Below are 13,472 nucleotides of genomic sequence, written 5' to 3' on the forward strand. Positions count from 1 at the left end.
CGAAGGTTCACGAGCAATGACATGTAACCGTTCTTTGAATTTCACAACATCTCATTTGAGGCTTAAAACGTCGTTAAGTGAATCTGTTCATCGTGTTATCAAGTCCCTTGTACGAGTGGCTGTATGGAACCTGAAATGTGGTTAAAATTGTCAAGAAATACCATGTTTACGAGGGCCTTTGCTAATAGCGACTGATTGTATCATAAGCAACATAGCCGCTTGCCCGTGCAATTAATTGCCGACAAAAGAATGTCAGGAATGGGGAAAAAACAATGTTTTACCACTGCTTTTGCAAGGTAAGAGTAAAATATTAATAAACAAACTCGTGTGTAGCTAAATGATAAGATTGTATTCGAATTTTGGCTATATTAAGAGAATGTGTACTGCGTAATTCGATTATTTGCTTTGTTTACATAAGTCACTGTCGAGCGATTTCTTCGAAGTAGGACGGTCTATTTCTTGAATAAAATCAAAAGCCCAAAGCAAATTTTTATATACTTAAAAAGTACATCATTTCTACTTATCTAAGCCAAAGTTTCAGGTGAATCCGAGTTATACCGCATAGGAAAAGTGCTTCGTGAAAAACGCCTCCGAAATGAAATCTGTAAACAATGAGAAAATGGCGATTTTTAAACGCCTGCCTGGATTTCATAGTTCAGTTGATTATCCTTATTTTAGACTCATAACATTCGTCAATGCCTCCTGTACAAATATACAAACTTGAGAAAGGTCATCTTTAATTTACGCTTTTGATGAGCTTAGTTCTTGTGACCATGTTCGTCGCTCTCGTTTCGGCCATTTTATGTCGCCGGGCACTCGTTACAGTGTCTGAATATTTTCTCGAAAATTAAAATAGATTTAAACGAAAAAAATACACCACGTTTATCGACTTACCATAAGGTATCTTTGAGCCAAAAATGAAGGTAGATGACTTTAGAAGTTTGTACCGCATTTTTTTGATTTCACGCGGTCTACAAAAAAATTCGCTCTTAATTCCTTCCCAAAATGGTCTGTTTTCTCCTTTTGAGGCTTTTAATAGCACAGATCTCTGTAGTATACCGTCTTTGTCATGGATGTTTTTTTACTCTAATGTCGCCCTTTTATCTTGCACATATAAATGGGTATTTACAAACTGGCGTCAGAAGAGGGACACGGTTGCATTTGGTTTCATCAATTCTGTAGGCCGGCGGGTTCTGGGCTAGTCTCTTGTGCAATGCTTCGCTTCAACGCTCCTCACCACCTGACGAAGAAGTGTTGTGTGACGACCCGGGTAACGCCGGGCTTTGAAGGAGACTCGGCCTAGTCACGCTTGTCGTTCCAAATACGGGAAGATGAATGAAGATATGAGCGAAAATCTTAGTGCGCCAACTAAACTAGTGTCAGCGTAAAAAAATTCTGTACTCTATGCTAGACCTGAAGCAGAATTTAATCGCATTTATCAAATCCAGAGGCGTTTATATCCAGTATTTCTTTTCTTTCCGCTCTTCTTATGTCCAGTACAGTAGTTTCCTATAGTTTGCAGACTTGTTTAGTTTCCTTTGAAAGGGTACCGTATCTCAGACAAAAAGAAGAAAAAAATGTTATGTTAGTTCAAACTAAAACACCCAAAATCTTACTCGTTTTTTTGGGCCATGATTTAGCTATGTGTACGGGAGTGTCCGTCCTGGTCTTCCTCTTCCGGGCGGGGAGGGGGAGGGGAGTACCCAATTTTTGTACGGGGAGGCTCCGCCCCGAGATCTAAACCCTTACCCTTTCATATTCCATTTTCGAGAGGAAAGGTAACCCTTTTCATCTCTTCTCTCTTTTCACTTGAATAACTCCTCATGAAACGATCGTTCTGTGGGTCTGTTCGAAAAGATATATATATATTTTGAAAGATCCTTTTGAATACCTAAATGATAGTTCTCCCTGCCCCCTTGTATACTCTACCTCGTGAACTCTCTACCCTTTTACATACCTACGTCCTGAAAAGGATACCCCTTTCTTGTGGAGCCTCCCTTTGTAGTCCGCTATAGGGAGTATCCGCCAGCTTCCTCCTTTCCCCCGGTTGTTAAAATTACTTGTTTTGTGTTTGATTCAGTATTTGTCCGGTTCTTATCACCATTGTTTAGCGTGGCTTTAAGAAGCTCATAATCTTATTGAGATCATAGGAAGTCAGCCAATTACAACTTCTTAGAACAATACCAAATGACAGGAACTCATTAGGAAGTGAGGAAGTCTAAATTTGGCCAGGAAGTTGTATTTTTATATTTGGTTATTTTTAGAACTTGAATAGGTAACAATATAGACAAATTTGAAAACGCGAGTCTCGCAAATCCGTGCTTACGTTTATGAGCTACTCCAAAAAAAATCCTTTGAAATTTTATTAGCAAAAATCTCGCTTGCTGAGACGTCGCTTTTTATTCGGTTTTTTATTAATTGAGGAAGAATTGATCCTCTTGTATTTATTCCAGTTTAGAGCAGGCCGAGTTCAGAACAAATACCCTTTTCTGTCGTTTCCTGTGGAGAATTTCCATCAATGTCATTTTCGTACAAACTCTAAGAACCTTGTCAAATTTATTTTAGATTGAATTTAATTTAATGAAAAGACTGTCACTTTAATCGTGCTGTGTTTACATTCAATTTAGCCACTGTGGAATACAAACACAATACCGAAATAATTTCACTTCAATGCTATTTTATTAAAAACAAAAATGTCACAATTTTCACGTCAATGGATTTTTCGACCTCAAGTGAAACAAATAAATCATCAAAGGTCTGATTTTTCCCTGATTGTTATGGTATAAAGGTTGTCGTGCTTGTTCAAGAGTATTTATATTTTATACTCCCTAATCAATCGTCATCAGTCTTTGTGTTTGACTTGCAAGATAAACCTTTCGTCACCGGATGCGTAACTTTAAAAAGCGTTATCCTATTGGTTGTCGTGACGAGTGCTAAAAGGAATCAGGAACGAAGGTTCAACTCAAACTATCGGATAAAATATGGCGGATTATTTCAGCACGCGAAATCACTTTCAGAGCAAAAGCGAACGCTTATTTTTGTACTACCATTGTTGAGAATACCATGGAATGTTTCAAGGGAGAGAAAACACACATTTACAAGCGAAGTGACTGAAAATCGAAAGTTAAACAATCGAGGGAAAGGCGCTTGTTTCAATCAACTGCACGTGAGATTTCTTTTGACACGTTAACAGATTTTTAACAGCTAGTAATATTTTTGTCATGTCACAAAAGTTTCGGACCATCACCAACGCGGTGTCTGCGGGAAGGAAGTTGAACGAGTTGGCTGCCAAGAATCAAAAAAACGTTACTTTCTTTATGGAACCGGATGGTGTTGCGCATATTTTCACTCTCACCGACGCGGAAAGGGTAAGCTGAAAGTGTTGTCTTCAATTAAATTTTGCTGTGATTTGTTTCTTGAAGATTTGACTTGACACTGAACACGAGACATTAAAGTCGCAGAAGCTTAGCTTTAGAACACAGTAACAATCTTTAGGCTATTTATTACAGCAGTACATTGCAGTATTTATGCCTTATTACCTTGCTAAGGTAATGATATCTCGTGATTATTTTGTTTATGTTTTGATCTTTACAAAAACACCGATTGTTTTTTAGCATAACTGTTTATAGGTTATCGGTTGTCGTTTGACCTAAGGTTATCATTCTGTGTTGCGTTACTCCTAGAGATTGTACCCTATATAGGGACACACATTATATCATTGAGGGGGGTGGGGGTGGGCAATTTTTCTCAGCAGGTTGTGCCAAAAAAATTATTTATATCATTTTTCTTTTCTTTTTTCCTCACGGCTCCCCTTGCACGATTTTCAATTCCGCCATTTTTTTTGGTAATTGCCCAGCCCCTCCCCCGCTAAAAAATAATGGTCCGTCGCTTACCGCGGAGGAGGAGGCATCGCCAATTGCGGGTAGCCGCAAATTCTCTTGGATAATCCGGAAGGGTAATGCCCAATAGTAAAATGCACTAAACGTTGTGATTTGAAACCACAAACGAAACTACAGAAGTCAGTAAAAAGACCACTTCGTGAAAAAGTGCACGCATGATTCTTGAGGTGTTATCAAAAGTCCAGAAGTGTCTATTTTCTGTTCACCACATCGTTTAGGAACTTAAAATTGAGATTTTTTAAGCTTACACAACTTAAACTGTGGAAGTTTTAGCTGAATATTTTTTGTTGCCGAATATATTTCCACCGGAATTTTTGACTGCTTCATCCTATCTGAAAATCGTAAATGATCTTTTTTCTTATCTAAAAGATCCTAAAACAACAATTTGCATTGATTTTCTAAAATAACGAGAAATCAAGGTGCGAACATTTCACTTAAGGCAAGATCATTCAATCAGTGCTAGGATTTTGTATATTTATTTACTCATCGCATAGCACTTCCCGCTAAAGCTATGACCTTTCTGATAGCTATAACAGAAGGAGCAAAGATTTTCACTTGTGAAAATTTGCCGTTCGTTGGAAAAAAAAATTAATGTATTCACGTTATTTTCATGCCATAAATCTAGTGTACGTAAAGTTACTCTTTTCTTCACGGAGGTTTCTTGAAACTATTACACTGAATGCGAGGAAGTCCCGTTCCGCGCGCCTCCTTCCTCGCGCGCTTTCTTTTTCACGCACGCCCCTCTCTCGATTTTCCCGCTAAACCACAAAGATTACTAGACATGTATCCCCAGTTGATGGTTTTCTTTATTGCCTATTCGGTTTTCTTGGCAATAAATATTGTAAGGACAAATTTCTCGGAGATGTTAGTGGCATTTGTAAGTTTTGATAGACTTGGCGGATTTAAAGAAGCACAACTTCCTTTGTCTTCTTTTCTTTTCTTTTTATTGTTGTTGTTTTTTCTAACTGATGTTTTAGGTGTGTGTTATATCTCTTTGAAGTTTCATGCAATTCTAAAAATCAGGACCCCCAAAACCTCGCACTGAGCATTTTTTAAACGATTGTTTTGAATTTGTACATAGGAAAGGGGAAGGGATGATGATAAGATGAAAAACAGATAGAGAAAATGAAGATTTTATGTCAAATAACTGGTTGTGTATTTACCTCTATGTTCCTCTTCTTTTACTTCTACCTTTTACTCTCATCTCCTTATCCAGACCTGGCGGGGGAGGGGGGGGGGGGAGTGCCCGCGCTGACTTTGAACGCTTATTACTTTTTCAAGATTCAACCAAATGCTGCCAAGAGTTTATCTAAAATTTATCTGGGAATAATAGGGTAGGATAGGTTGCTGTGTCAGGAAATTGATGTCACCATGGCAACAGCATTTTGAAAGGCATGTTTTCCCAATTTGTAATATTCGTGTTTCTATTAATGAAAAATAACTTTAATGCAATTATTTTCGCCTTTTTAGGTTTTTAAGCACAGATTTATTGATTTTGAGTACTTTGCAGTAATTTTGAGCGGTTTTCTGACGTTTTTGAAAAAAATTGAAATCCAAGATGGCGGATCCAAGATGGCGGCTGTTTTGACATCATGACGTCATTGTCACGTGATGTGACGTCATCATCCGACGTGACGTATACCAAAGATTGTGATTGCTTTAATATTCTGGAATTTACGGGGGTCTGAAAAGATCCAAAAAAGCCCGGTCTGAATAGGGTTAAAGTTCCAATCGAAGCAAAAATTTCACATTAAACAGTAATTTTTCGCATTGATATTTTAAGTCGCCATGATTTGCTAAATTAAACGGCTTAAAAGGTTTTGCAAAGAATGTGTAGACTAGACGCTGCGCTAAAGAGAATAACCGATTCACTTGATTAAGAAGTTTTTCTTCTACTTTCTCTCGTTTCGTATGACAATGCGAATTTTATTTTTAGCGTCAATGTAACCGCTTTTGGAAATAAAATGTACACTTGATTAATACTAGAGATTAGTCAAGTTTGTGTACTTAGTTTTGTTAATTTGTCTTAGTGTTTGCCGTTGCTAGGTTTGTAAGCTTGTGGCCGTAAAAATATTCAAGCACATCAGTGGAGAATCTGCTTGCTTGCAGTGCATAAAACAGCCTTTATTCATCACTATAGGACAGAAATTTATTACAAAATTTGTTTCACATTGTTCCAAAAAGCCGTTAACGCATTGAACCTATTACACCTCAATTGGTTTTTAAGTGTTTTTTCTTGTTCGCCTGGTCTAATTAATTTCGTTTAATCCTCAATGCAAATTGAAATTTAAGTGATCGTCATTCATAAACCGGCTAACATTCCGGCGCGCCGTATGAGTTTTTGTAAAGCTCTGCGTTGTCTATCCTGGCCTAGTTGTCCCAGGATAATTAACACTAAAATAGATTTAACTGTAGCCGAGCGATGAACAACTCTACGCGTTTGATCTTTAGAGAATCCTGGTGCAAAGCCTAGTTCCGAACTCAACGTCGACTTTACTGAATCGCTTTGTTGTGAAGAATTTTCAGTGAGCCGCTTTCTTCTCAGTCATGCCTGCAGCCGAAACACAGGGAGCAGGAAACAAACTAACCGTCAGCGATTCCTTGAGAAAATACCTCTCGTCTCGGCGAGGGTCTGGGGTCCCATCGGCTTTGAGTGAAAGTGAGTTAACACAAGATGAAAAGGTATGGTTTTATAGAAATTCAATTTAACAGCTCGTCTCGGCTAATGGCTTGTTTCGATGCTCAATCAACGAATAGTGTCAAATTTACCGCTCTGTTTCTATAATTTAGCTCAATCTAGTTTTACTTCAAGGAAACGAGGATTGATTAAAGTTGAATGTTAGATTTTCATGGTTTTAATTAACATTATTCCCTAACTGAATTATTTCTTTGAAGTTTTATGCAGTCTTGAAAAAATGCCGTCAAAGCTGTGTTAAGGTCCCACAAATGTTTTAGTATAACTGGCAGATTCTGTTTTATTTGCTTGATCAAATCTTAATGGGCTTCTGATTTGAACACCAAAAATATATTCGATATCGACTTTACTTCACCGCGCGCGTTTTGGCCTTGAAATTTCGCTTCCGGTTGAGTAATGTACCACACAAATAGGGGACCTGGGGATAGTTGGGTTTTGACGTCATGACAGGAAGGCTTCTTAGGTGGTTTGCATGTCATCCTCTGTTGTTTTGTGTCGCAAATGATCCAATTGATACACGATTTACATGTAACCTGTTCTTTCAAGATGTTTTTCATAGTTCATTACTTCAGTCATTGTCCAGCCTCTTATCTGTCACAAAAAAACAGCCTCGTCACGTTCTTTTATCTGCCTGCCCAAGTATTTAACTTTTCAGTCTTTCCTTAGGCGGCTGTCTCCAGAAACTTCATTGCTCGATAAACACCATGAAGATATGAACATTTAAAAATTGGCGTGGCAGGGGCGGATCCAGAATTTTTCAAAGGGGGGTGGCTGTTGACAAATATTTTTGTTTAGTATCTTGTTTAAGCCCTTTTTTATCGAGGGGGTTTAAGGCAGGATTTTTAAAGTGGGAGTCCAAATTATTTTGTGCCAAATTATTATGGGCCGCTGACTTCATGCCCCTAGGGGGGTCGGGGGGTATGCTCCCCCAAAAAAATTTTGAAAAAGTTGAAACCTCTTAAACGTGATTTCCGTGATTTCTGAGTAGCTTTAAACATCTATTAAACCGCTGTTTTTCCTTGATAATTTGACAAAACTATATTTTTGGGAAAGAAACTCTAGTTCTTAAGAACAATGATTGAAATTTGAAGTTGAACTTACGAACTTACACGAAAGAACAGATATGCGTTGTTTTGTTCACCCACGAGCGTGGAAATTTTTAGCCCTAGCAAAGTGGCCTGGAGACGACTTGAAGAGTCAATGCTTTGCTTGTGAAATCGTTTCGTTCAATTTTGATTCATGCAAAGAAAACAGTAAGAAAACTGGCTAAAAGGGTACAAATGCTAAACATATTTACACTTTTTTCACCTTACCCAGTGTCATTGTCCTTATTTTCTATTTTTTTGTGTTCATTTTCATTTTTCTTGTGGATCAAGGGGGGTGGCTAGCCACCCAATCCACCCCCCTGGATCCGCCCCTGCGTGGATAGTGGAAAAAATTTACTCGTTTTACTCCACATTCAAATTGTATTTCTCAGTTATCACACACTTCGTCGATTAATGTGTTTACTTTTTCAATCAAAAATTCAAATAACAAATTCCACTTGCTTATTGCAATACATTACAAAATTTAGTGGCACATTAAATGAGCTACGTCACGGGGATTTCGCAGAAGTTTGGTTGTTACTGTTCTGAAATTAGTGGTAGGCAAATAAACCCGTGAAAAACATTATCTTAAAAAATCTAAACGAAGATATAACCTTAATTTGCGGATAGAAATCAAGCTACGCCTCGATAAATATCGAATTCTTAAAGACGCGCGGAACCAACTTGAAAAGACGCTTGTTAACAGTTTCAGTGCTTTTATATAACAATTTTAAATAAAAAATGAATACTTTCGTGGCTGGTCTGACACGCATGTTTCGTCTCCGCCAAGAGACTCATCAGAGACCTTTTGGTGAAGTCCCGCTAGCGTCGAAATGATGGTGCAATCTGGCTTTACATCGCGTAAGCATTCCCAATTGCGTAACGTGTAAATTGTTAATGAATACTTTCGTGGCTGGTCTGACACGCATGCACACAAATAAAAAACGGACTATTATTTTTAGGTTTCGACACAATTATAAATTTTGGCTTTTCAAAAATCTGGTAAAATCCGCGACAAAGCCCCTTTAGACAGTAATGTTCCTTAAACATTACAATCCTAGTTTGTTACATTGAACCTAGTTATATGGCCTAGCTTCCAAGAGTCTTATGTCGCTCAGTGGTAGAGCGTCTCACGGATTGGCGGAAGGTCATGGGTTTGACTCTTCTTGGAAGAACTTGGAATCTTTTTTTTCCGAGTAGCTTGTGTCACTAACTGATTAATATCTACTTAATAATGTTCCTTATAGTTGATTATTTTCTCTGTATTCTTATCATCTTTCTGCTTTACTATGTATAACTATTTTCAAGGCTGGTTCTCATATAATCACCCCGATCGTTTCTATCGCCTCTATCACTTCAAAACGTATTCTTGCGATCGGGCACATTTATGAGAACATTACACAGACGATCGCTATAACGTCTGCGGCGACTGGGGTGATCACGATTGCTTGGATCGCCCGTGTTGTATCTTTCTAGCTTCTCTTTCCCTTCTTCGTCGTAAAACTGCAATAACTGAGAAGATAGGAGGCCACGAGTTTTGCTCTTTCATTGAAGGCTGCCACTGTGTTGGATTTAGGACTAAAATGATTGTTTTTCGTAGGTCTTTGAGAACCCCCGATCGCTTCCAGTCGCTTCGATCGCCTACTATCGTCTTAGTTTTTGCAAATGATCTATGTGATAGAAACGATCGGGGCGATCATATGAAAACAAGGCCTAAGGAAAAAATAGTTGTTAATCGATCACTTTTAGAAGTCATAACAACACCGTTTCATTTTAAGTACTTTCACTGATGATCATTTTAAGGCAACGAAATATTAATTTTCTTTCACGTTAGCATTTAAAACCAAAGTGCATTTTGTTTTTTGTTTTTATTCTTTCCTTGCTTTTAATTGCTTTAATTTATTACATTCTTTTATTCATTGCTAGACACCTTTCCTCGCTGCCATTAACGACAATTGTGTGCCGCGGAGCTGAAAAGCTTCTTTGAAAGCCATTGCCCTGAATTGCTGCTTTAAATGGCCTTCCCTTTTGTTTGTGGTGGTTTTGTTTGTACCCAAGAAAAAATTATACTGGACAGTTGTACAATTGCAAAAAGGATTCGCTCGAGTGCTTCCGAGAAAACCCGGGCAATACAGCTATTATCCGGCACAACATACTCGGCAAGCAATTAGTTTATCGCAGGTTTCATTTGGCATTTTGTTATGAACCAAACGCGTTCACCTTTCTCTGCTATGTTTCACGTGAAATACTTTAATTTCACATTGGTGAAGATGTAAGGTTTTGAACCTCAAGGATTTTACAAACGCGTCCGGCTGTAAACAAATGGACTTCCCTGAAAGACCCATTAGTCGAGCTCGTTCGTCAAGTTGTCGCCGGCATGCAGGGTGGATAAGCGATTCAGAGTACCTTGGCGAAATATCTTTGTTATGCAGTGAAGTAGGTTGCATTTGCTGTCTGTTTTGTCAGTTATTGTATACCTATTGATGTGTTATGTTTGCAGTATCTGCATAACTATCAGGCTGATATATTGATGTATTGATAACTTAATCCGACGAGGTAAAATGGTGAATGAATGGGAAGATTACGAAAGTCCACAAATGTTTTTAGATGTTATACAATATATAACATAAAGTGTGCCTTCGATCTTTTTTTTGCTTCCTCAGTCAGTTTTGATCCATCAACTTTTATGCTTTTAGCTGGTTTATTAGTTTATATTTGATTGTTTTATAGAAGGTATGTGGGACTTGTTTTGGCTAGGCATATTATGGAGTTAATTTTGTAAACTGAAGAAACCGTGTGAAAAGTTTCAATGTGACAATAAGCGTCGAGGCTGTTAGACAGTGTTTTCTTGCTTTATCCGTCAACCTAATGACTTCAGTAGCTCATACTGTATCTAAGAGAGTGAGAGAGCAAACCTGTGTGGGTGTCCCTACCGGGGGTTTACAAAGCACGTATATTTATGTTAGTTTTACGGAACTAAATGGCTAACCCTAAACTGTTATTGGCTGCTAGCAACTAATAGTTCTTATGCATGATAATGTCATATGCCTAAAACTCACCACTAAGCCTCGTTTACGCAAATTATTCTCAAAACCTCTGCCACCTTCATGCACTTTTCACGTGGGTATTCTTTTCATCTTTGTTTCTTTGGGAATTCGCCCATGATAAAATTTACGTTTTGCACTTCAAAAGCGTTTTTGTTGGTGAAATTAGCCAGTTTGACGTAAACATGCATGAGGACTATTGTTGTTCTAGACTGTTCTATCGCATCTCACGGATTCAGTTCTCACGGAAAAAGGTGTTAAAGGAGGACACAGATGGACAAATGGTTACCATAGTTACCGCGGTTGACTCTCAAAAACTGCTTATTGTCGACTTTTCTATGTTTTAAACTATTGAAGGAACAGCAACAAATTATGTCCGTTCCATTAGCTAGGCCACGGGTGGCGAATCCAAAAAAATAATTTTTCAAGTTCAATTTTCGTCCTAATTGACTTGACCTTTCACCATGCTATCATAACTGTCCTCGTTTCATCTTGTCTTGTTATCTTTTGTGCTTTCTTGCTTTTAGCAGTAGCGGATCTATATGAGGTCGTTCAAAATGGCGAAGGAGGGAACCGAAGTGAAGATGGGCCTTTTCCTGCTTATTAATGGGGGCGGGGAGAGGGGGGGGGGGGGGCAGGTGAATGATGGGGAACCTCCCCGGTTTCCGCCACTGCTTAGATCTGCTTAGGATACATTTTTTTGTAATGTTCTTGATTTGAAGGTAGTTTTGCGCGTCGAAAAACAACGAATTCTTGTATCGTGGCATGGTATATTTTAATAGAAACCAAAAAAAGACAAAAGTTGTTGAAAGTATACATTCCGCATTGAGCTATAAGTTTTGCTGCCTTGAATATAGCTACTTCGATGAAGTGTTTAGTTGTAAACGTTAAATTCCAGAAACTATATAATTAGTCTATTATTCGCGTAATTGATGTAAATAGAGCGATTTTTGATTGAGTGTCTTCAAACCAAAACCAACAGAGTAAACACTCCGGTCAATCACAATGGAAACTGTCAATCCAGTGAACCAATTAAAACTCGAAGCAAATACATGTAGCCGGCTCGAAGCGCGGAAAATGTGTGTGAGCGAGTCAAGATTGGTTTTGGTTTTACTGCTGATTGGCTGAGAAAGTTGCGCACGTTTTATAAACCAATCACAAAATTTAGTAAAGCAAAACAAACACAGACGCAAATTACTTTCGACGCTCAAGCAAAATTAAAATCGCTCTATCACGGATTGTAAACGATAATTGGCGAAACTTCGTTTCATATACCGGTACTTTGCCAACGAAAATGTTTACACAAGTAATAACGTCCAAAAATGTAAACGTCTGAAAGAAAAATCAACATCTGGACGTTCACAAAGCGAAAACAATGACTTTCATTTTTTTCTTCAGTATTTTGATATCTCCCTGTTATTAGTTGTGTTCAAAAATTGTGGCTGATTCCTCTAAATACTTCTGCAGTGGTACTTGTGTTAATCGACGGGCCAATTAATCTTCTTTCACGGGCAGTTTTAATTGCGTTGGAAATTCTGCGGAAATGTCATGCAGAATACGTCCGAAAATGCCAAAAACGACGTTCGAGATTTTTTTTTTTCCGAGTAAAAAAGATAAATCCGAACTGTTTCGTTTTGCTATCTGATACATGAAAAAAGAACGTCCATTGTTATAAGTATCGAGTTTTACATGTAAATATTCACTTTTGAATTAAATTAAGCAGTTGCCTAAGCGACACTTCTATAAGTGCTATTATTGTGCAAACAAAAACCTTCTAGCCGTACAATTCCACGCTTGCTGATAATATTTCAAATTCTTCCTACTGGTTGCCTTACTTTTCTTAATGTAAGTTCAGAGAATTAGGTACTTCATCAACAGAGTATTTCCATAGTTAAAGCCTGAGCCTTTTTGTCCGCTTTATCCATCTGCTTAACAATAAATTCAATGTCTTCGAGGCAGAATTAGTTGTACCAGAAGTCAATTATAGAATTCTTGTTGTGGCTGACTATCTCTAACCACGAGAAGGACTTGTTAATACTAAGCTCTCCATCGCTATCGCTCCCTAACATTCACCTGGCGGTACACATTTTGTCTTGATCTCTGACAGGCTGAAGAAAACCAGGTTTATTACCCTCGAATTGACTTGTATGTTCTTCTGTTTAGAATTCATAATTTGCCTTTTTTTATTTGAACGCTGAATGTTTTTTCCTGTTTTCTTTTGCCTCACAAAACGAGACAATGAATACATATCTACAAACAAGCGGCGTTACTTTGACAAGAAAGATGTATTTTAGCAACGAAATCTCGGTGCGTCACCTCAAAAACTCTCGTCGAATCTTAATAAAATTTAACCCGGCGGCGACAAGGAGTTTTTCTTTCAGATTTAATGAATAAATCATATACTGCTCATTACTAATCGCTGTATTTCACACCTTTGGTTTGCCCACCTGTTTTGACGAAAAGCTCCTCACAATGAAACAAGCCACGCGCTCTTATCATTCTATTTGCACAAAGCCTGACAATCTTCAAACGATCTGAGATGTCAAAAGTGGGTTTGCGCATACCATTTTTATGCAAATAAATCGGGAACTTACCAAGATTAAACATAAATACACCGTTTTATTTGATAGCTCAACGACTTCCGCAGGTAAAGTATTAATTCCAATAAAAAAGGGGTAGCATTCGGTAGAATTAAACTTTAATTTTTGTTGTAATTACTACATACAACGTAAAAATATGCACGATTTTG

The 13,472-nt window shown here is 37.9% G+C and overlaps 1 protein-coding gene across 3 annotated transcripts in view; it reads left to right on the plus strand.

Annotated features, from left to right (window-relative positions):
* Positions 1–13,472, plus strand: part of LOC144645087 (uncharacterized) — a 104,458-nt gene that overhangs the window by 27,353 nt on the left and 63,633 nt on the right. Inside the window, exon 1 of one of the 3 annotated variants that reach the window (XM_078504557.1) lies at positions 2,979–3,368. The exons of 1 other annotated variant lie outside the window; for it this stretch is intronic. In XM_078504557.1, coding sequence (XP_078360683.1) covers positions 3,222–3,368 — 147 coding nt within the window. In that variant the 5' untranslated portion in view covers positions 2,979–3,221. Of the gene's footprint in view, positions 1–2,978; positions 3,369–6,504; positions 6,582–13,472 lie in introns of those variants that run through there. One more of the 3 variants, XM_078504559.1, reaches the window with a different exon arrangement.

Source organism: Oculina patagonica, chromosome 3 (assembly GCF_052425735.1).
Source record: "Oculina patagonica isolate OP01 chromosome 3, crgOcupat, whole genome shotgun sequence".
Classification (NCBI taxonomy): Eukaryota; Metazoa; Cnidaria; class Anthozoa; order Scleractinia; family Oculinidae; genus Oculina; species Oculina patagonica.